Source organism: Lynx rufus, unplaced genomic scaffold, assembly GCF_022079265.1.
Source record: "Lynx rufus isolate CCGP_SWC_20201006 ecotype Redwood Valley unplaced genomic scaffold, mLynRuf1.p SCAF_16, whole genome shotgun sequence".
In the NCBI taxonomy this organism is placed as follows: domain Eukaryota; kingdom Metazoa; phylum Chordata; class Mammalia; order Carnivora; family Felidae; genus Lynx; species Lynx rufus.
In genome coordinates, this window is record NW_025814830.1 from 53471132 (window position 1) to 53493340 (window position 22209).

Below are 22209 nucleotides of genomic sequence, written 5' to 3' on the forward strand. Positions count from 1 at the left end.
GCGGGGGTGACTTCTCAGCTCAAGAGCCTTTATCGAGCGCCTGTTGTGTGCCAGCCCCGCGCCGTGTCCTGGGGGCTAGGAGATGCACCTGACTTTTGTCCTGCCTCTCTTATCTGTAGACGAGGCCCCCTTCCTCGCAGGGTCATCGTGACGGCTACATTTGTTCCGTGCACCGACGCAGGCCAGGCCCTGTGCAGGCAAATAAGAGAGGCGCGGATGCCTGACCTTTTGGAGCTGGCGTCCGCCTCAGGGGTCTCTGAGCCCCTCCTGCCACTGTAGCCAAGACGACAAAGTCAGTGTCACAGGTGAACGAACTGGGCCGCGTGGCACAGGCCTTCCCAGCAGCACGCGGACACGGGCCGAGCCGGTTCGCCACCCAGGTGCGTCCCTAAGTCTGGGGCTGGGGGCCCTTCTGTCGCGGGGTCATAGGGGCCTGGGGTCGAGCCCCAGCTCTGCCGCTGGCCGCCGGACCGCGGGCGGTCTTGCACCTGTGTTTCCTCCCCTGCGAAACGGGTGTCACCAGAGGGGCTGCTTGTGCGCAGCAGGCGACAGAACGTTCGTGAAGCACTGAGCCCGGCGCGTTTCCGCGCCCGGCCCGAACACACGCGGGCCGGCCCCGGTAGGCACACTCACGACGCGTGCAAACCTTCGCCGACCCCTCCCCGAGGACCCCGCGACGCAGCTGTCCGCTTGGCCGCGCGCGAGGCGAGGACGCCGAGGTTTCCGCAGCCGGGCTCGGCCGGTGCCCACCCAGCACCGTGTTCCGAAGAAGCTTCCATGGGCAGAGCCTGTCGGCTCAGCTCAAAACTTGGGTGAGGTGGCAGCTGCGAGCCGCCCCACCCCCACCCCCACCGGCCCAGGGTCCTTCCCTCCCCCCCACCCCCCTGCCCCGGGAGCCAGCACACCTCCTCCGGGAGGGGACCGAGCCTGCACGCAAATGCTCATTATCCCAATGTGTCCCGGCCACATCTCTGGCGAGCCCGTGCCCCCCTCCTCCTGCCTCTACCGTCTCAGCTGCCCGGGCTGCAGACATCTATGTGGCGACTCTGCGGCCAGATGTTATAGGGCAAAGCTAAAAATAGGGCGGGCCGGCCACCGGCAGGGGTGGGGGTAGGGGTGGGGGCGTGTGCTGGGCGCCGACACATGATCCGAGGGGCCCGGCCGAGTGGAGCTGAGAGCCCGGCGGACCGCGCACGCTTGTGTCCCCCACTTGCAGGCCCCCCCCGCTCCCGGCAAGAGGGGCCCCTCTTCTCTGCCCCGTGTGGGAGGAAATGCCTTCTCCCGGCCGCGGGATGGGCAGCGGCGGGAGGAAGGTCATCTGGGCTCTGTCCTTCCTCCTCCTTGTCCGCGAAGCCAGTTCTGCCAAGAATATCTGGAGACGGGCGCTGCACGCCAGGCTGGCCGAGAAGCCCCGCGTAAGTGCCCGGGGCGGGGAGGCCGGGAGGGGACGGGCGGCCCCCAGACTCGGGCGGGTGGCACGCACGTGTGCCAAGGTCGGGAGGTGGGCAGATGCGCTCCCCGCCCTCGCTCACGGCCCCTGGCCTGTGAGCCAAGAGGCGGAGGGCGCCGCAAAAAATGCGCGGGGGGATGGCGACACGCTTTGGCCCACCAGAGAGGACAGCCCCCGCTTTGAGACTCCCAAGGGCTCGAAACTGAGTGTTGTGTTCTCAACCATCAACAACCAAGCGTTTATAAGACGTAATTAGGCCTTCGTGCGGTCATTTACTCGTTCAGTAAACATTTAGTAGAAACTGCTCTGCTGGGTCAGGCACTGTGTGCGGTCCTGTGGGTTCAACACGGAGACAGCGGCTCCCACCCTCGGGGGGGACGTGGTCGAGTGGGGGAGGCGGTCGGGTGACATGTGGTGGCGGTACGAAGGGATAGGACAGCACAGCAGAGGGCGGGAAGCGTGCACCTTGGAGCCGGGGGTCTGCGTTTGCATTCAGACTCTGCTGCTTACCAGCTGTGTGACTTCAGGCGACTTGTTTGACATCTCTGAGCACCAGCGATCTCATCTGGAAAAGACAGAGTGTTAGAGGGATGCGGTTCTTTCAACACCTGTTGTTCGGTCACCCCTGTTTACTGGGCGCTCTTCTAGGCTGTGGGCATATAGACAGTGGTTCTCTGCTTCGGGGAGATCGCGATGTAGTGAGAGAGTAAGTGAGAGATAAGGAAAACAGGTGCCAAGGAGAGAAGTAAGGCAGGAAGGGGACCAGGAGAGAGAGACCGGGGGCAGGAGGGTATAATCTTATTTTTTTTTAATTTTTTTAACGTTTATTCATTTTTGAGAGACAGAGAGAGACAGAGCATGAGCGGGGGAGGGGCAGAGAGAGGGAGACACAGAATCCGAAACAGGCTCCAGGCTCTGAGCCGTCAGCACAGAGCCCGACGCGGGGCTCGAACTCACGAACTGCGAGATCGTGACCTGAGCCGAAGTCGGACGCCCGACCGACTGAGCCACCCAGGCACCCCGGGGGGTTGCGTGTGTGATCTTAACTCCCCCCCCCCTTTCTAGCACAGGGAGCACAGGGGTGGGGAGGAGTCAAGGAGACAGCACTGACTCTCGCAGGATTGAACGAGTCCCCTTAACATAGCAACTGCTCAGTGCCTCTTGGTGACTTCATGAAATCGTTGTGAAACTGGGTGGCGCTTGCCACCCCAGGTGGGATATAGGACCCTCAAGGTGAGGCCTGATTGTGTCTCGTTCAGTGCAGTGCTCCTGGTGCCTGGCCAGGCGTCTGCCCTTCAGTCGGCACTCGGTACATTCCTGTGAATTAATTATGGGCAAACGCACCGGAAGCCCAGAAGAATGTGTTCAGCTCTGCTCCAGAAGAGTCAGGAAGGGGTCTTCCAGGGTTGAGGACATTCAACATTGGGCTCTGAGGGATGAGTAGGAGTTTGCCGGGTAGATCAGTGGGAGAGGGGAATGTTTCATGCCGCCTGCCACGGTGAGATGCTTGAAACTGTATCGAGGCTAATCTCAGCCTCCAGGGCTCACGTTCTCCAGCTCAGGCAGGAGGCCACCGGGAGTGGAAAAGAATAGCGGCAACTGAAATGACCGTAGGTGTTTGGAGAAGGGAGAGCAATCCCTGAAGGCTTCCTGGAGGAGGGGAGACCCTGGCCGGATCTTGAAGAACTATTAAGGATTAGGAGGAGTAAGGACATCCCTGGAAGAAGACATAACGTGGGCAGAGCGTGAGGCACAAATGGTGTATCTGGGAGCCCCTGGGGGGGCCCTCACTGCAGGGGAGGGTTTGTGCAAGGAGGGAGAGAGACCCCTCTCAGGTTTGACACCTCGTTGCTCTTTGCTGGCCCAGCGGGATGGCTCATTTAGGACTTGGTTCTCGGACCACAGAGATCTCCAACGTGTCGTCTGGGCTGATCTCCACTTTGTCCCACAGCGTCATAGGAACGGACCTGCCATCTTGCCAGGCGGGAGGGGGGAGGCTGGGAGGCTGGGGACCCTGGGCACGGGGTTGGCGGGGGGGGGGAGGGTGGTCTTCAGCCTTGACCCCGGACCCTCGAGGACCGGGGGGGGGGCAGGTCAGGGTGAGGAAAGGCCGGGTGTCCCGTAGGGTGCTGAAACCCGCTCTGGAGAGTTAAATAGAGCCCTTGTTAAAATTAAACCGGGGCGCCTGCATGGCTCAGTCGGAAAAGCGTCCGACTCTCGGTTTCGGCTCGGGTCACGATCTCGCATTTCGGGCGTTCGAGCCCCGCGTCGGGCTCCACGCCGACAGCGCGGAGCCCGCTTGGGATTCTCTCTTCCCCTCCCTCTCTGCGCCCCCCCCCCGCCGCCCTGCTCGCTCTGCCTCTCTCACAGTGAATAAACTTGAAAAATTAGAAAAAAAAAATCAAAGCATAGAGCCACTGCCCAGCTCCTCGCAAGGTGCCCGCCCTCGAGGTGGCCTCACAGGGCACCTGCCGAGGCTGGTTGTAGGGCCTGGGCCAGCACGTGGCTGCCCCTTCTCCCTTTCTCGAGGCCCAGCCCTGGGCAGAGAGGGCAGAGCGGGCCCAGCGCACTTGGCCCGCCGTGTCCACCTGCCTTCCTGCCCGAGGACTTAGAGACACGGCAGAGAGGGAGGCACTGCCTTCCGTCCCCAAGGAGGCCACTGGGGGCCCATCGTGAGAAAGAGGGTCCCCCCTCTGAACCTCGGCCTCCCCGCCTACAGCGTGGGGGTGGCGAGCAGCACCGGCTTTGCCCCTCCTCTTCATGTGCACTATTAAACACAAAACCAGACCACGGGGCGCCTGGGGGGCCCCGTCGGTGAAGCGCCCGACTTCGGCTCCGGTCATGATCTCACGGTTCGTGAGTTCGAGCCCCGCGTCGAGTTCTGTGCCGACAGCTCAGAACCTGGAGCGTGTTTCAGATTCTGTGTCTCCCTCTCTCTCCGCCCCTCCCCGCCCCCCGTCTCTCGAAAATAAACATTCACAAAATTAAAAAAATAATAATAAACATAAAACCGGACCAGACAGGCAACATGGCACCAAATATTTGCCAGGCTGGATAAAACGGAGGCAAGATGTTTGTAAATAGCCCGGCGGCCTGCTTTGGGGCGCTCGGCCCATTCGGTGGAGCGGGCGTTCGATGGAACAGTGCTTTGCCGAGCCCTCGCTATGTGTCAGGACGAGCACTCGCCACCGTTAAGTCTCAGGAGCCTCCCAACTTTTACCGGGTGGGGCCCTCTGCAGCCACCATGTCACCGGGGACCGGGTGGCCCCAGTTCTCCGCGCGTCACCATGGCTGTCTGGCTCATCCCCCAAGCTGCCGTCCAGGGCAGCTGGAGGTCGCTGGGCAGTTCCCACCCTGCCCAGGGGCGCCTGCCTGGCGGAGGGGGCGCTGAGGGGGTGCGGCAGGAGGAAGGGCTGCCTCCCCAAGCTGGCCCCCCTTCCCCTTGTGATTTCGGTGACCTCCCGAGTCTTTTCTTGCATCTTATTGTTGCTTATTTATTTTTTTGCCAAGTTAGCACGAGTAGGAGAGGCAGAAGGGCCCTCGGATACGACCGTACCTCCCTGGCTGGGGGACACGCTCAGCCGACACCCAGGACGGGCCAAGATGCTGGGGGTTCCCACCAGGGGAGCGGATGGGACTCGAAGACAGACCCGGCTTCCTCATCCTTGGGTGGGACACCTCTGAAGAACAGTCCGTACAGTGTCCCAGAGGTTCCCCTCGGGTCTGAGCGCCAGCTGCCCCCCCCACCCCCGCCTGTCAATTGCCTGCGTATTAACGCCCCCTGGATGGGCTCTGCCCCTTCCCCGCCCGCTGGAGCTTCCTGGGACCCCCTCCCAAGAACCCGCCCTGCCCTGGAATCCTGGTCTCGGGCGTGCGTGGCGGGTTCCACCGTGTCCCTCGAGAAAGAGATGCTCAGATCCTAACCCCTGGTTACCTGGAAACGGGACCTTATCTGGAAACAGGGCTGTTGTAGATGGGATTCATCAAGACGAGGACACTCGGGAGTGAGGCGGGCGCTCCCTGAACCCGGTGTGGCTGGTGAGGAGAGGAGACCCAGAGGCAGACCCACGGCGGGGGGGCCAAGTGAAGACAGAGGTGGCGAACGGAGAGCTGCGTCTCCGAGCCAAGGGACGTCAGATTGCCGGGAGCCACCAGAAGCCGCAGACCGGTGCGGCACGGATCCTCCCGCACAGCTTGCGGAAGAAACCAGGCCCCGCCACCCCCACCCACCACCTTGATTTCCGCCTCCTGGCCTCCAGAGCCGGGAGACAGCGCGCGCCTGTTGTGTCCAGCCCCCAGCTCGTGGGGCTTTCTCAGAGCGGCCCCGGGGACACCCCTGCGGTGTCCAATTTCTGCCAATTTCTGCTGCTTGCAGCCAGCAGCCCCGACGACAGACATCGCCCGGATGAGGAACTCGAGGCCCTGGTGAGACGTGACTCACCCCCAGGCCGTTCCGGCCAGGGACGGGTGAAGTGGTCATTACACCGTCGGAGTCTCGGGGACTCGCCTCACTCCTCGGAAGATGTGAGCTCGCACCCCCCGCGGGACCCCATCATCAGGACCTCTAAGGCGCCTCCGTGCAGAGGAGCGAGGGCTGCTCGGGGGCCCTGGGGTGTTCACGGCCAAGGCCCCGTGGGTCCTACCTGGGGGCGGGAGAGGGGAAGTGGCGTGCCGAGGGGAACAACCCCACGGTTGGCCGTAGCCCGGTGTCCCGCACGTCACGGGCACGCGGAAACCTCTTCAGAATAGAGGATGGCGGGGGTGGCGATGAGCTGGCCGAGTCACTTTCTCCTCCCTGCAGCCGGCTTCCCCGTCTGAGGTTCCAGGCCTGCAATCAGTCCCAGGCGGAAATGACCAAGGGAAGAAGCATCCAGGGCAACCGGGTGGTTATCATCGGGGAGCGTGCCCGCGGGAGGGAGGTGAGAAAGCAGAGGAAGACTGCCTGACGGTCCACAGCGGCGCCAGTCAAGGCGGCCAGAGCTGGAAAGGTCCGGAAGCTCGGAAGGAAAAAAAAAATGAAAGACGACCAATCCATGCGGTGGAATATTATTCAGCCATAGAAACGGGAGTGGGGTCGTCCCACTTGCTACCGGAGGGATGAACCCTGAAAACATTATGCTAAGCGGAAAAAGGCGGCCACAAAAGGCCACGTCCTGTAGGATCTCTTTGCGTCGACTTTCCGGAATAGGCAAGCCCGTAGACACAGATGGTACATTAGAGGTGCCGGGCGCTGGCGGGGAGGGAACCGGAGCAGAATTTCTGTGTGGGTGACGGACAAGCGCACCCACACCGGGTCGTTGTGGTCTTAGCTTTCGGTCTTCTCCTCGGAAGGCGGTTCCCTTAAGTGCTTTCATATCACCTCGACTTCTCCCTAGCATTCAGCCCCTTTAATATGATGTGCGTGCTTTTTTTTTTTAATGTGGCTTTAGTTTTTCATTAACCGATTTTGCAGATGGCAAAAAAAAAAAAAAAAAAGGCAATATGTTTGCGGTCTCTGTGTGACGTCTGGTTTGGTGTTTGTCCCTTGTCCTGGAGCTGAGCCCCGTGAAGGGAGGGATGTCTTCTGGTCCAGCCCGCCTGGCACGTAGTCGGCCTGGGAACTATGAACGTACCACGAAGGGAATGGATAAGTTACGTTAAAACCTTCCAGAACAGGATGGAAGGGGATAGAAAGTTCCAGAAGACTTCCTGGTGCGCCACAGTGCCCGGGGGCCCCCGGCTAAAGGAGTCGGTCGAGTTTGCCGGCAACTTGCGCTGCGATGAGGTCATCGCTGGCGTGAGATCTGGGACTTTGCGTGCCTCTCTGAGGAAGTCCCTTAGCGATGCACCCAGTTCTGCTCCCAGAGCCCAGCGCTGAGGTCCCAGGGCGTCAGGAAACGGCATTCGTCAACGCGCACTGATCTGTAAGCCCCTGTTCCAGGGACAGACGTATTTTTAGACTTTTTGACGTCCAAATTCCAGAGGAGGGGCAAGTAACGCTTAGAGGAAAATTGGCTTTCTTCCGGCACCAAGCAAATCAGGCCTGGGGCGCACTTTTATTGGTCTGGCCGTTTTAAGTCGCTGGAACATTCCAAAGAAGGGTAAAGCTCTTGCACGCGGAATGAAGTGGGTGGAGAGCACAGAGGGAGGGATGTGGGTAAATTGGGGCAGCTTTGGAGATTGGATTCTTTCTCCTTAAATGGAAACGGTTCAAAATTGTTTCCTGATTATACAAGTAATGTTTACTGTAGAAGAAATCCAGACGATACCGAAAGTGACAACCGCGTAAAAAAGCTCGAATTCTCCCTCCAGGGCGTAAGCCCCGTTGGCATTTTGGTGTGTGTGTGCCCCGGCAATCCCGTGAAAACAGGTGTACTCACATTTTTTTTTTCTCTTCATGGTGTTTATTCACAGTGTGTAAAAGATGTTTTATGGAAATGAAATTCACGTCACGTGAAACGAACCATTTTTTTTTAATTTATTAAAAAAAAATTTTTTTTTCAACGTTTATGTATTTTTTTTGGGACAGAGAGAGACAGAGCATGAACGGGGGAGGGGCAGAGAGAGAGGGAGACACAGAATCTGAAATGGGCTCCAGGCTCCAAGCTGTCAGCACAGAGCCGGACGCGGGGCTCGAACTCACGGACCGTGAGATCGTGACCTGAGCCGAGATCAAGAGTCGGACGCTTAACCGGCTGAGCCCCCCGGGCGCCCCCCGTGTCCTCTTTTCAAAGGCCTCTGTTGTGTTCCGCGGTACAGATGTGCCATTCTTTCTTCATCCGGCCTCCTTTGGTTGGACACGAGGCTGCTGGCTTCAGGAGAATCCACACTTGAACTTGAAGAATTGCGCTTTCCACCGAAAGGGGCCAGAATCGGTATTTCCTTAACCCGCTTCCTGGGGGCACCCGCAGTAGAATGGCCCCACAGATCCCCAGGGGCCTCCAGAACCCTCTCCCAGAGGAGTGAAAAAAAACCATAACCACCTCGTGGGAAATCTTAAGGGGGAGGCATTTTTTTTTTTAATTTTTTTTTAACATTTATTTATTTTTGAGAGAGAGAGAGACAGAGCATGAACGGGGGAGGGGCAGAGAGAGAGGGAGACACAGAATCGGAAGCAGGCTCCAGGCTCTGAGCCATCAGCCCAGACCCCGACGCGGGGCTCGAACTCCCGGACCGCGAGATCGTGACCTGGCTGAAGTCGGACGCTTAACCGACTGCGCCACCCAGGCGCCCCAAGGGGGAGGCATCTTTATCCGAGTAGGGCACACCGCCCTGGAGAGTTCCTGTCTGGGCCGTTCCGTAAATGTGCGTCCAGCAGCTGTTTGGAAACAGACTTGCAATACAGCCCCTTCGCAGGCCTGGAAATAAAAGCTGGAAATCACGGGTTGCCCTGGGGTTTTCGCGAAGGATGTTGTCGTTCTGGGGTGAGCCGCCTCGTCTGTCCGCGCGATTTGACGTGCCATTATTTTCTTTTCGGCCGAGGGGCGCTGGAGGGCCGGGCTGACTGGGGTTGCGAAGGATGGAGCCTGGACGAGCTCTCTCCAGAATCTGTGCCCCGGGGGAGGCGGTTCTCTGACTGTGTCCTGAGCTGGGGCTGGCGCACCGGCGGCGGGCAGGGGTGGGGACGTGGGACGGGGAGGCGGGGAAGCCCCAGAGTCAGACAGACCCGACAACAAGAACAGGAAGCCTAATTCCAAGAGGCTGGAAGGTGCCTGCGCGACCTCGTCGCCTCCCACCACAAACGCCCGCAGCACAAGTGCCTCCTGCACCCATTTTGCGGAGGAGGAAAACAGAGGCTGAAATAAGTCCATGGCTTTCCTGTGTGATCACAGAGCTACAGAATTCAAACCCAGACTTGTCTAGTGCGTTAGTTCCCTGCCGAACTCAGCCTGAACAGTTTATGAGGTCACGGGCCTCAGCCCCATCCATCTTGCTACGCTCAAAAACCAGACACAGCGCCTAAGTTCTTGCCCCAAGGAAAGAGCAGCAGTCCTCTGGGGAAAGATCTGAGCGGAGGGAACAGTGTGTGGAAGGCTTCAAGGCAAGGAGGAGGAAGGCGTCTGAGCAAACCTTCGGGGAGACCTGGGGGAAGTGAGCACGGGGCCAGGCTGGCATCTCAGGTGGGAGACACAGCCCGTGCAAAGGCCCGGAGGTAGCACCGCTCCAGGGACCTCAGAGAAGCCGAGTCGGCTGAACAGGGATGCGCAAGGGAGGGGTGAGTCTGGGAGGCAGAGGGGCTGGGGGCGGGCACCAGCCAGCATTGGCTGACCTCTACCCCTTTGTCCTCCACGGGAGGGGGCCCCACGGAGGGTGATGTATTTCTCTCTCTGATAAAAGTTCTCTCCCAGAGCTCCTAAAGTTCACGCTTTTTCAGGACCCTCTTCAGGCATCACCTTGCATGATATGAAATATTTTCCAAAACATTTAATCCTTTAATCTGGGCCCCTCGGTGACATCGGTTCTGTTATCACCCACGACCATCTGTTGTTTCGGCCGCACCGTAAATAACTCGGGAGATTTGACTTCTAAGGCGCTTATCTCTTTTGTCCTCTCCAAATTCTGCGAGACGACGTCTGAAGGTCCCTCAGAAAGCAGGGGCACATCTAAAATTGATCTCTCTGCACACCCCTGCTGGGCTGCCGTTAGGAAGTCACCAGACTGGGAGGCAGGGGCTGGGTTGGCAGTGGGGGGCACACAGGGTTTCACTTCTGATCCGCAGAATGCAGTCCGTCCCCTAAATGAGGCCTTGCGTCCGAACGGGCCATGCGGAAGCCCCCCGCCCCCCACCCCGGCCTCCCGACCACGCGCGGGCCTTTCTTTCCTCATCGCCCTCCCAAGGAGGCCGGGCGGCTGCCACCTTGCATTAGGATCACAGTGGTCGGGCCCCAACGTGAGTCCAATTTTGTTCATGCTGAGGAAACCGAAGTAAGAGCTAACGGCGAGGGGTTGAAAATTATTCACGATGATACAGGACTTAGGGGGACCGGCCTGAGCAGGGGGTGGTGAAAAGGCTGAACCAGTTTGCGAATCCGCGCTCCGGTCTCCCCTTTGTTTTGGGGGGAGAACCACCAGTCTTCTGCAGCCTTTGTTTCCTTATATGCCAAATGTTGGCTTCATTCTTACATTTCACGAATTAAATGGCAGACATATATATATAGGAGAAAAGAGGACTTCTCTGGGCGAAGCTGGGGAGGGGCCGGGAGCCCCGTCCTCCCCAGGCTGCCCCTGCCTCACTTGGTCCCTGCTTTCTTCTCCCTCTCGCCCTCCCTCTAAGCCCCACGGGTGCCCTGGGACGTAGTTTGAAAACCGCTGGTCCTTGGGATGACACTTCCAAAATGCACCTGCTCTCGGGACCTATCCTCGGTGACCCGACGCCCCCTACAGGGCATTGGAAGCAGCGCATAAACTTTGCAGCCTCCGCAATAGCTGGGGCGGGCGGGTGGGGGGCAAGGATGTGGACACATTTTTTACCTTCCCGCCTTTTTAAAAAAAAATTTTTTTTAACTCCGTTGAGGTCAGAGGGCATATGCCATTTTGTTCCTTGCTCTTTATTTTCCCTAACGTATCGTTAAGTGTTTTTCCTGTCGTTAAACGTGCTTTCATGGGGCGCCTGGGTGGCTCCGTCGGTTGAGCGTCCGACTTCGGCTGGGGTCACGATGTTGCGGTTCGTGAGTTCGAGCCCCGCGTCGGGCTGGGTGCTGGCAGCTCGGAGCCTGGCGCCTGCTTCGGATTCTGTGTCTCCCTCTCTCTCAGCTCCTCCCCTGTTCACTCTCTCTCTCTCTCTCTCTCTCTCAAAAATAAGTATTTAAAAAAATTTAAAAATGCCTTCATACGTACTTCTCTTCTTTTTCAAATGTTTGATCGTCTTCTTAAAACTGAAAAAATACTGTGTGCATGGCAAAAATAATATTGAAGCAGGGCAAATGAATACCCAGTGAAGAGACACCCCCTTGGCTGCTTCAGAACTGAATTCTTCTCTCCAAAGGCAGTCTTTGATAACAGTTTCTTGCGTATTCTTGTGTATCCTTCCAAAAATGTTCTGGGCAGGCATATACATATTACATGAGTGTGCATATGTGTATTTTAAAACGTAGGCGTGTAGCGTACAAACTGTTCTGCACCTTAATTCTTTAATGTTTATTTATTTTTGGCGGGGGAGGGGCAGAGAGAGAGGGAGACACAGAATCCGAAGCAGGCGCCAGGCCCCGAGCTGCCCCACGCGCGGGGCTCAAACCCACAAACCATGAGATCCCGACCTGAGCTCAACCGACTGCGCCACCCAGGAGCCCCCTGCACCTTCATATTCTTCACCAACCACCATATCTTGGCTATCTTTCATCAGTGGGCTAAAGGCAGATTTAATGGCCACACACTACTCCAGTCCGCAGACAAGCATTATTTGCTTGTACAAGGGGGCAGGGTTTTGAAGTATGGATACATTTGCAGGGGAGCGGAGGCCAGGGGCAAATAGGAATTTAGATGTTTAGATGGCAGGAGCAGTTGAGGAAGGGGCCAAGAGGTGGGGGAAGCCTCGGTGGTTTTTCCCAATGAACCTATTCTGTGTGTGTGTGTGTGTGTGTGTGTGTGTGTAGGGGGGTGTAAGGCATGCGGTCCGCATAGCCCACTTTCAAATCCAGAAACAGAACAGTGTTCCCAGCATGGATGGGGGCTGGTGTCGAAGGGACCCAGTGTGGGTTGCCTGGGGTGACAAAGCCTCCCAGCCTCACCTCTAAAGTGCTTATTTTATTGGTCATGTGCCCATATTTCCTATATGGTAAGTACGGTATCTTATTTTTAACTTTCTATTGAAACATAATACTGAAAAGTGGGAAAATCACGTGTCCAGCTTCACACCGTGAACACACCGTGTAACCGGCACCCAGAACAGGGCGGGCCCGGGGCCCCTCCTGGTCCCCACCCACCGGGGGGCCACTCTGCTGACTTCTCACACCAGACATCACCATTGTCTGTGTTTGAACTAAAAGGATCAAAGGAACCACACTGTGTGTTCTCTTTGGAGCTGGCTTTTTTCCCCCTCCGGTTCAGTATTCTGTTTGTGAGATTTCTCCAAGTTGTGTGGGTTTATCCGTTTTCGGTGTGGGTTGTAAATCCTCAGAGCTCTGCGTAAACATAAGGGTTGTAAGAGAGATATATGTAGAAATCTATGGGTGTATATATCTATGTGTGTATACGCAGACACGTGCACACACGCACACGCATGCACGCACACGCATACACACGCACACGCGGACACGCATGCACATACGCGCGCGCATACGCATACACGCGCGCACATACACACGCACACGCGCATACACAAGCACACGCGACACGCACACGCACGCACACACGCGCACGCAGATCCGTATCCGGAGCGGGCGCAGGACAGGGTCGCCTCTCCAGGCCGGCTGCCGGCACGCGCCCACCTCCGCTGGGCGGCGACGGGGACCCGGGGGCCGGGTCCGCGCCGCTGACGCGCGCTCTCCCCGCAGGCCGAGGAGGCGGGGGGCCCCCGGCAGCCCCGCGCAGACCGCTGCCCGCCGCCGCCGCGCTCGCTGCCCCCGGGCGCCTGCCAGGCCGCGCGCTGCCAGGCCGACTCCGAGTGCCCGCGGCACCGGCGCTGCTGCTACAACGGCTGCGCCTACGCCTGCCTGGAGGCCGTGCCGCCCCCGCCAGGTAGGCGCCGGGGCCCGGGAGTCGGGCGGGGACGGGGGGCGCCTCGGGGAGAGGGGTCGCCTGCGTGCGAGAGGGGCCCGCGGAGCAGGCACCCCGGCGCGCGCGGACACGCCACTGCCCTCGGCGCGCATGGCCTTGGAGAGGCCAGTTCCGGGGACGACGCCCCTTCCTAAGGCGATGCGGAGGTTTCTCACTAAAACAAAAATACACCTGTCCGGCTCTTCTTACAAACACGGGACCGCAGCCCCTGGGCCACCACCTGCTGGGGCCCCGGGTGCCCCTAGAAGGCAGCGGGCCCTCCGGTTTTCCCCGGACCCCCACCAGACGCACTCACCTTCACCTCCTGATCCCCGCCCTGGGGGTATTGGATGTGGAGACTGACCTCAGCAGTCCGGATGGGGTGTGCCCCAGAGAGGCAGGGGGGATGCGGACTCCTGGGTTCGAGTCCACCGGCTGGCTGGGCAGCCCCTGAAATACCCGCAGCTGTAAAACGGGACTGAAACGCAACTCCTGGAGGGCTCTGAACGGGTGGCTGCGGTGGCAGGGCGCAGATCTTTCACAAGGGGTTTGTTAAACCTCAATGACGACTTCTTTGGCAGAAAGAGCCCTCGGGGGCTCGTCCGTCTTTGAAGGGAAGGAGTTTTAGATCCCTTCTGGACAGGTTGGGGGTGGGTGGGAGGGGAGGGAGCCTGCGGGGATACTGAGGAGTGGGTAGGCAGCTGCGTCCCCCCAGCGCGGAGAAAAGGTGTCCCTAAGTGGGTAGGACGGGGACGCAGTAGAGCCTCCTTCCCTCTCCGTTCTCCTTGGGGCTGAGGCTTTCGATGACAGCCTGCCCGTGTGGACTGCCCCTCTCAGGGAGAGGCGTCCGGGTCCCATGGGCCTCGACTGCTGAAGGCCGCCTGAGAAGGCAGCCCAGCCCTTCCTCCCAAGGCCGAAGCAAGAATGACCACACTTTGTTTTCTTTGGGGTGAGGTCACGGCGATGACAAGGGACTCGGCACCCTTAATTGTGCTCGTAATTACAATCCACCCTGTGTTTAAGCACTGCCTCTTGTCCGGGGACTAGGCTGGCACTCAGGGCCAGGAGAGCTCCTAGAGGGCCCCTTATTAAAAAAAAAGACAATATGCCACTCTCCCCCCCCCCCCACCCCCCGCCAGTGGAAGGAAGCACAAGGAGGTACTTCCCTCTGGGTGGGCAAGTCAAAGAAGATGCCGCTTGCTTTGGACTGTGACAGCGTGCAGGTGTTCTCGCCTCGCTTGCCACCTACACCAGGTGCTTTTGAGCAGTGCGCAAACTATACAACTGTTCACGACACTCCTGACAGCCTTTCCATACGTTACCTCGTTTAATGCTCACGCGGCCCTGTCTTACAGCTGAAGACACTGAAGCTGAGAGACGCTGACTTGCTTGCCCAAGATCACACAGCAGGCAGCGCTGGGAGTGTCCACTGCCTTACGCCCTGAGTGCAGGGGTGTGGGGCCCCTACTCCAGCACCTGGGCCCGTATGTGGGAATCTCTCACTGCCTGGAACATCCTTCCGCGGGACACCCACACAGCTCCTTCCGATCTTTGTCCGGAGGTGGTCATTTTTCAGGGAACATCTCTCTCTCGAAATGGCAAGCCCTCCTCCAGCCATTCCTCGCCCTCCTTTCCCTGCTTAATTTTTCTTTATAGCACAGTCTGGAACACCGTGTTCTATTCACTCATTGACTGTTCTCCCCACTTGAAGGTCAGCCGCATAAGGCAGAGATCGGTCTGTTTCCTTCACTGCTAGACGTCCCTCATCTAAACTAGACTCTAGGCATCTGAAAAGTACTCAGTGGAAATTAAAAGAATCAACACATCAGCGAGTGACTAGCTTTCGCTGGCCAGGCAGAGCGGTCCAATTGTTCGTTGGTCGCAACGACCAGCAGCTGACCCGTTGAGGCAGGGAGTGTCTCCAGTCTGCCACGGCCCTACCCGGCTGGCTTTTCTTACTTATGTTACCTACCTGCACCCTGGAGGCATTTGGGCGCTGCGCCCCTGCTCTGGGATTTTGAACACTTTACAGCCCGCCGCGTGGGTTGGTCCTCTTGTTAAACACGTATTGGTCACAGAGCAGGCTACGATGCTATGACAGAAAGCCCCATAAGCCCAGGAGCCCAACCTATTTACTCCTCCTTTGGTTAATAGGCCCGAGGAGATGGGTGGTCCATGGCAGGTAGGTGGCCCCGGTCCAGTCATCCAGGGACCCAGGTTCCTCCCACTTGTTGCTCTGCAAGGTCAGAGTGGCTCCCAGGCTGCAGGCAGAGGGACAGCACGGAGCAAACAGGCACCAAAGCCCGGGCGAGAACAGAAACTTGCGTCATCGCCTCTGCTGACATCCTATTGGCCAGAACTCAGTCACGTGGCCACACCTAGCTGCAAGGAACGCTGGGAGGTGTAGTCTCCAGCTCGGCCCCAGTGCCTAGGCGAAACTCAAAGTTCTGTTACTGAAAAAAACTGGGGGAATGTGCGGCAGGGAGCCCCTGTGTTTCATCGTGAAATGTAGGCTCCCCCCCCTCGCCCCGTTCCCAGAGGCTGGGGCGTTTCTCAGCTGCCTGGGGCGGGGCTCAATGTAACCATGTATCGTTTTGTTAGTTTTAGACTGGCTAGTGCAGCCGAAACCTCGATGGCTTGGTGGCAACGGCTGGCTCCTGGATGGCCCTGAGGAGGTGTTGCAAGGTGCCTGCGGGGAGAAGCCCACCCCGGCGTCAGAGTCAGGATCCCTCCTTCTCAGGCTGTCTCTGCTGCGGCAGGCTGCCTGCCCTCCAGTATCTCAAATACTCGACCTAGAACGGTGGTGACTGGGGCTTGGCCAGACTCTCAGAAAACGCAGAACCGTATAGGGCTCGACTTTCCCTAGGACTGGGGGCCTCCTCCTCCCTGGGTGGAGGCTTGAGAGGGAGGGGGTGGGGGTGGCTTTCAGATCCCCCAAATCATAATAAGGGGTCCACGGCTCCGTGGTGACGACGACTCCTCCGGGTGGGTGGGGAGCAGGCAGGCAGGCCCGGGGTCCCCAAAACTGGAGGGTGGGAGTGTGTGCACGTGTGTCGGTGCGGCTGTGCCTGTGACGCTGCACGCATGCGTGTGCGCGACTGCGTCGGTGAGGCGGGGCGGCACCCGTGTGGCTGGCCTTGCGCTGCGTCTGGATGTTTGCGGGTCTGTGTGCATGCAAATGTGTGTGACCGTAGGTGTGAGTGTGTGTGTGTGTGTGTGTGTGTGTGTGTGTGTGTGTGTTAAGAGCCATGGGTGGCGAAAATATGTGTGTGTCCGGAGTTGTGTATGAACGCGTGTGTATGCCTGTGGTTGTAGATGTGAGCGCACGTATGCGTGTGTCAGGATTTGTGTGTGTGCACACGTGTGCATGTGTGAGTGCGTGCGTGTGTCAGGCCTTTTTGGGTGAAGTGTGAGCCTCTGTGTAGGTGAACGTGTGTGTACGTGTGTCACGATGCACATTAGGGTGTTTGGGATCACGTGACTTTGGACTGTGCGTTGGTGTGTGCGCGCGTGCCTATGTGCGTGTGCACGAAGGTGCCACGGTGAGCGAGACGCAAGGCACAGCCCGGGATCTGGGGGCAGATGGTCCCCTGCGTCCACCCAGCACGCGGCCTGTGTCCCTCCCACAGCCGAGGCCTGCAGCACCACGGAGGACGGGGCGGAGCCCCTCCTCTGCCCCTCGGGCTACGACTGCCACATCCTGAGCCCCGGCGACGTGGCCGAGGGCATCCCCAACCGCGGGCAGTGTGTCAAGCAGCGCCGACAGGCAGGTGAGTGTGGGCGCCCAAGCCGTGCTCTTGGCCCCTGCCCCACCCTCCCTGTAACGCCCCGGGGGGAGGGGGGGAGGCCTGTCCCAGAGAAAACCACCAGCGCCCCCCAAGCCTGGCCGAGAGCTCCTCCTGTCCTGCCTCCCCTCTTCTGAGTCGTCTCTCCCTGCAGGGGACACAGGCCTTGAAGCCCTGCCACCTCCTAGCTGGGAACGGGTGCTTCAAATCTCTGAGCCTCAGTGTCCTCATCTGTAAAATGGGCTGATAATATGCTACCCCATGCTCTGTCATCTGTGTCATAGAAGAGGGAGAACTCGAGGGCGGAAGCTTCTCTACACCGTCTGCACCGTAGAGGGCGAATTCTGAGCCTGTCCTCGGGCTGCAGAGCCCGAGTGGGGTGCGTGTGCACGTGCGTGTGTTCTCCCCGCCCCCAGGGATGGTCGGAGCCTTCCGGATAGAAATGTTAGTGAAATTCCTCTTAGCCTTGTTCCGGGGGGCTGTTGGTTAGCAGTAATTGTTGGTGATTACGTGGGAGTTTGGAAATGTCTCGATCTCCAACGGTGACCTTTGGAGCAGGAGCCTCGGGGAGGAGTGGGGGCACTGTGTCCCAGGATAACCAGAAAAAAAGCCGCTTATTTAAGATTTCTTTTTAAGCTACATATTTGAAATGATTTGAGACTTCAAGGCAGTAGTGCCTTGACCCCTCCATCCCGGTGACCCATTATGGTCTCTCTCTTCCCTCTCCAGCCCCTGCTGTCTCTCCTGGGGGACTCTCTGAGAGTAGGTTGCAGATCTCATGCCTACACCCAAGATGCAAGGCTCCTCTGAGAGTCAGCTTCTCGGGCGTGCCGGTGACTGTTCGGGTTTTACGGTCCATCCGCCTGGAGCCCGACCTCTGAGGGGTTCATGTTTTAAGAGGAACGTGAACTTCGACACGGGCAGGAAAGCTGACTCTTCGGAGAGCAGGGTCTGGGGAGTCAGTGCATTTCTCTGGGATGGGTGTGAGGTCACTCGGAGGCTGAGCGTCCCGTGCCCCCCAGGCTTGCCTCTGGCAAGGCGACCCTGCCGGTGCTGCGTGAGGACAGGGGATCCTCGTGCAGCCGCGAGCAGGGGAGATCTAGTTTGTAAAAGTGACATGACGGTGCATGGAGGGTGTTCAGCTCCAAACATACCTCTCTCTCCTCCCTGTGGTGTGGCGGGCCAACACTTGTCCCCAAGGAGGAGGAAGGCCCAAGAACGCTTCATCGCCGCCAGCCTGGAAAAACCCTGCCATTTGCTTCAGAAAATAGTTTTTGCCCTGGTTGCTGATAAGCTATCAGCGCGAGGGTGTGGATCGGCTCCTCGGGGTTCTGGCGCCCTGTGTGATAAATGTCAGTGCTGGCCCTGAACACCCTGACGCTTTTTAGGACGGCCGCAAAACAAGGAAACCAAATGTCTCACTGTTGCCCAAGGGTGATCTTTAAAATGGAGACGAAATTGGCGAAGTAGTATGTTAGTTTCCAGTGTGTGAATGTGCTTTGTGGACAGTGCTGATGCCCTGGGGGGGGGGGGGGGCTCACCCATGGCGGCGTTGCCCAGAGAAACTTCTGCGGGACCTGGCCAGACGTCCTTGGCACAAATGTTTCCCCACAGTGATAGGCTGGCGACGACGGAGGGGGCGGTGGGGTCGATGACCATCAACAGTGGGAATCCTCAGTAATTCGAGACGTCTGAAGGTCCCGAGTCAACCGCTTTTTAAAGTTCTTTTATTTTAAAATTCTTTTATTTTATTGTAGGGGCGCCTGGGTGGTTCGGTCAGTTGAGCGTCTGAATTCAGCTCAGGTCATGATCTCGCGGTTTGTGAGTTCGAGCCCCGCGTCGGGCTCTGTGCTGACAGCTCAGGGCCTGGCGCCTGCTTCGGGTTCTGTGTCTCCCTCTCTCTCTGCCCCTCTCCTGCTCACGCTCTATCTCTCTGTGTCTCTCAAAAATAAACATTAAAGGGGCACCTAGGTGGCTCAGTCGATTAAGCATCCGACTTCAGCTCAGGTCATGATCTCGCGGTTTGTGAGTTTGAGCCCCGCGTCGGGTTCTGTGCTGACAGCTCAGAGCCTGGGGCCTGTTTCAGATTCTGTGTCTCCCTCTCCCTGTGCCCCTTCCTCGTTTACGTTCTGTCTCTCTCTCTCAAAAATAAATAAAATAAAAATAAAAATAAAAAACATTAAAAAATAATTTAAAAAATTATTTTATTTTAGATGAGGGGGGAAGGGCAGAGAGAGAGGGAGAGACAGAATCCCAAACAGAATCCACGCTCAGTGCGGAGCCCAAGGCAAGGATCGATCCCACGACCCTGGGATCATGACCTGAGCTGAAATCAAGAATCTGACGCTCAACTGAGCTCCCCCCCCCGGGAGCCCCCCCCAACACTTTTTTTACATACAAAAATGTCAGTTTCGTGTGGTTCCTCCTATCATTTGCATATCTATGGTTTAAGGGAAATTATTTGTTTTAACCCTCACAATAATTTTAAGAGGTGCCAATTCTCTGCCCATTTCCAGGTGAGGAAACTGAGGCTCAGAGAGGATTAGCGAAGCAGGGCAATGAAGATTAGCTACTCAAGTTACTTTGTCACGTGCACTGCAGGCATTCAGGTCTCCTTGGAACAGACTCACAAAAGCACCGTGTACTCCCCATGCGAATTGCACACCTTGTCATGACCTTTGCTGAATGATATGTTGGACTTCTGCTCCCGGTTCCTCTGTTGACACAGTGGTTCCCAAACGTTTTGGTCTCGGGACCCCCCTTACACTCAAAAACCATTGAGGACCCCACAGAGCTCCCCCTTGTGTGGCCACGGATGATGACCACGTTAGAAACTAAAGCCCAGGCGTGAGAAAGATTGGTGTGTTCGTTCATTTAAAAACGACGACGATAAACGCGACGCGCATTCAAGAGAAATAGCGTTTCCTTTAAAGGTCACTGTACTTTCCAACACACGTGCAAATTGAAGCTGGACACTGGCTCACATCTCTGCAGCTCTCTCTCATTTGTGCCTGGGGAGCAGAGAGACGCTCACGTCGACTCCTGCACTCGATCCGCTGCGATATTGCCCGTCACGCAGCGTCTGGAAACTCCATGCACACCTGGCAGGGAACGAGAGCGGACGCACAAATAATCCCTTTGTATTCTTAGGAAGATAGCTGTGGCCTCTTGAGCTCACTGGAAGGAGTTTCACCCTCTCGCTTGTTTTCCAGATGGGCGATTCCTACGACACAAGTTTTACAAGGAATACCCAGGTAGGAGAAGAAACCACTCTTCCTTTGCAGAGGGCACTAAACGGGGGCACTGAGAGTTTCTTGGGTGAAAAAAGAAATCTAGAACCCCATTGACTCTTTTGAGGGCTACAGTCTGAAGCTGCTGTGAAGGGAAATCCCCATTTCTGCCCAGTCGCTCGTGTGCCATCAGGTGGCCCTTGGGGGTGAGGGGGTGGGATGCCAAGCCACTTCCGGTGTGAAAATCTCTCCTCCACCCTGAGCAGCCCTCCAGGGGCACCTGACACGGCAGGGGCCGTTCTGGGCTGCAGCCTGGGACTGAGGCAGCAGTTCAGGGATGTCTCCCCCCGGGACAAATTGAGAACTAGGATTAGAAAAGAACGTAGAAGCCCTGTTGCCTGGTGGTGAGAGGAGGTGGGAGCCAACGAGGGGCTCATAGAAGACAAATGGCTTTGTGTTAAATGTTACAACTTGGTACTGGGTGTGTTTAAGTCCTTCCTACTTTCAGGGGGTTGGAAATATGGCTGACACTCTTCTTCTATCTAATCCTTCATTGACCTAGCCATGATGTATCCATGCATCGATCTATCCAATACTCTGTTCTTCTATCCATCTTTCCGTCCTTCCTTCTATCTGTCCTTCCTTCCTTCCTTCTTTCCTTCCTTCCATCCATCCATCTATCCATGCATTGATCTATCCAATACTCTGTTCTTCTGTCCATCTTTCCATTCTTCCCTCTATCCATCCTTCTATCTGTCCTTCCTTCTTCCTTCCTTCCTTCCATCCATCTATCCATCTATCCAATACTGTATTCTTCTATCCATCTTTCCATCCTTCCTTCCCTCCATCCATCCATCTATCCTTCCATCCATCCATCCATCCATCCACCTGTCCATTCATCTATCTGTCCATCCATCCACCCACCCATCCATCCATCCTTCCATGTGGTCATCCTTCCATCCATCCATCCTTCCATCCATCCATCTATCCATCCATCCATCCTTCCTTCCTTCCTTCCTTCCTTTTTTCCCTTCCTTCCATCCATCTATCCATCTATCCAATACTGTATTCTTCTATCCTTCTTTCCATCCTTCCTTCCATCCTTCCTTCCACCCATCCATCCATCTATCCATCCATCCATCCATCTATCCATCCATCCATCCATCCATCCATCCACCTGTCCATTCATCTATCTATCCATCCATCCATCCATCCATCCATCCATCGATCTATTCTTCCATCCATCATTTCTTTATTAAGAATTTACAGCACATATTTATCAAGCATCGGTCTTCATCCTGTGCTAGAGGTTGGGGCTACATTTGTGGACATGACCGACCCAGTCCTTCCCATCAGGCAGCTAATGTCGAGCAGGAAATAAATACAAACCCAAGTAGTTACTTAGTAAAAACAGTGATCAGGGTGACTGAAGTCACACCGAGGACACTAGGGAAAAGGATACCTTGGACTAGGATACCAAGGAAAGCTTCTTGAGGAGGGGCCGTTTGAGCTCAGCCTAGGGAATAAGAATTAGTGGGCAGAGGAACAGCCAGTGTGAGAATTCTGAGGTTGGAGGCACCTTGGCCATCGCGGCAGCTGGAGTGTGTGGTGAACGAGGGGGACAGTGGCGGGAGACGGGGCCAAGAAGGGAGGCAGAGCCAGACCACACGGGGGCTGTGGCCACGGTGAGGAGAGGCCAGAGGCTGCAGGTCGGCCTTGGGTGACCTCATCTGGGGGGGAAGAAGGCACAGGGACACCATCTGGCAGTGGCTGGTGAGCGGCAGAAGACTCGCCCGCCCTGACAGAGCCCTGCTGTCTTTGCAGAGGGCGACTCCAAGAATGTGGCCGAGCCCGGAAAAGGACCCTTGAGGCACTTTCAGTGAGGCAATGGGGCAGGTCAGTCCGGGGAGTGGTGGCCGGTGGCAGGGGAGGGTTCGGGCGCAGGTGTCCTTGGTAGCTTTACTCACCAAGGTGACCGGTGGGAGGGGGAGAGTGGGGTTTTACCCGGGGCCAGAATTTCATAATTCCCTTGCGGTGTCCCAAGTAGGCGTATCCGAGAAGTGGCTGTGTC

At 57.3% G+C, this 22209-nt stretch overlaps 1 protein-coding gene across 1 annotated transcript; it reads left to right on the forward strand.

Moving 5' to 3' along the window:
* The first annotated feature begins 1256 nt into the window (after nt 1–1256).
* Nucleotides 1257–22021, forward strand: WFDC1 (WAP four-disulfide core domain 1). The gene is made up of 6 exons (XM_047077445.1): nt 1257–1415; nt 12922–13105; nt 15725–15808; nt 16753–16893; nt 20121–20162; nt 21963–22021. The coding sequence occupies exons 1-6, from the start codon at nt 1272–1274 to the stop codon at nt 22019–22021; spliced, it is 654 nt and encodes a 217-aa protein (XP_046933401.1). The 5' UTR covers nt 1257–1271.
* Nucleotides 22022–22209: the final 188 nt, after the last annotated feature.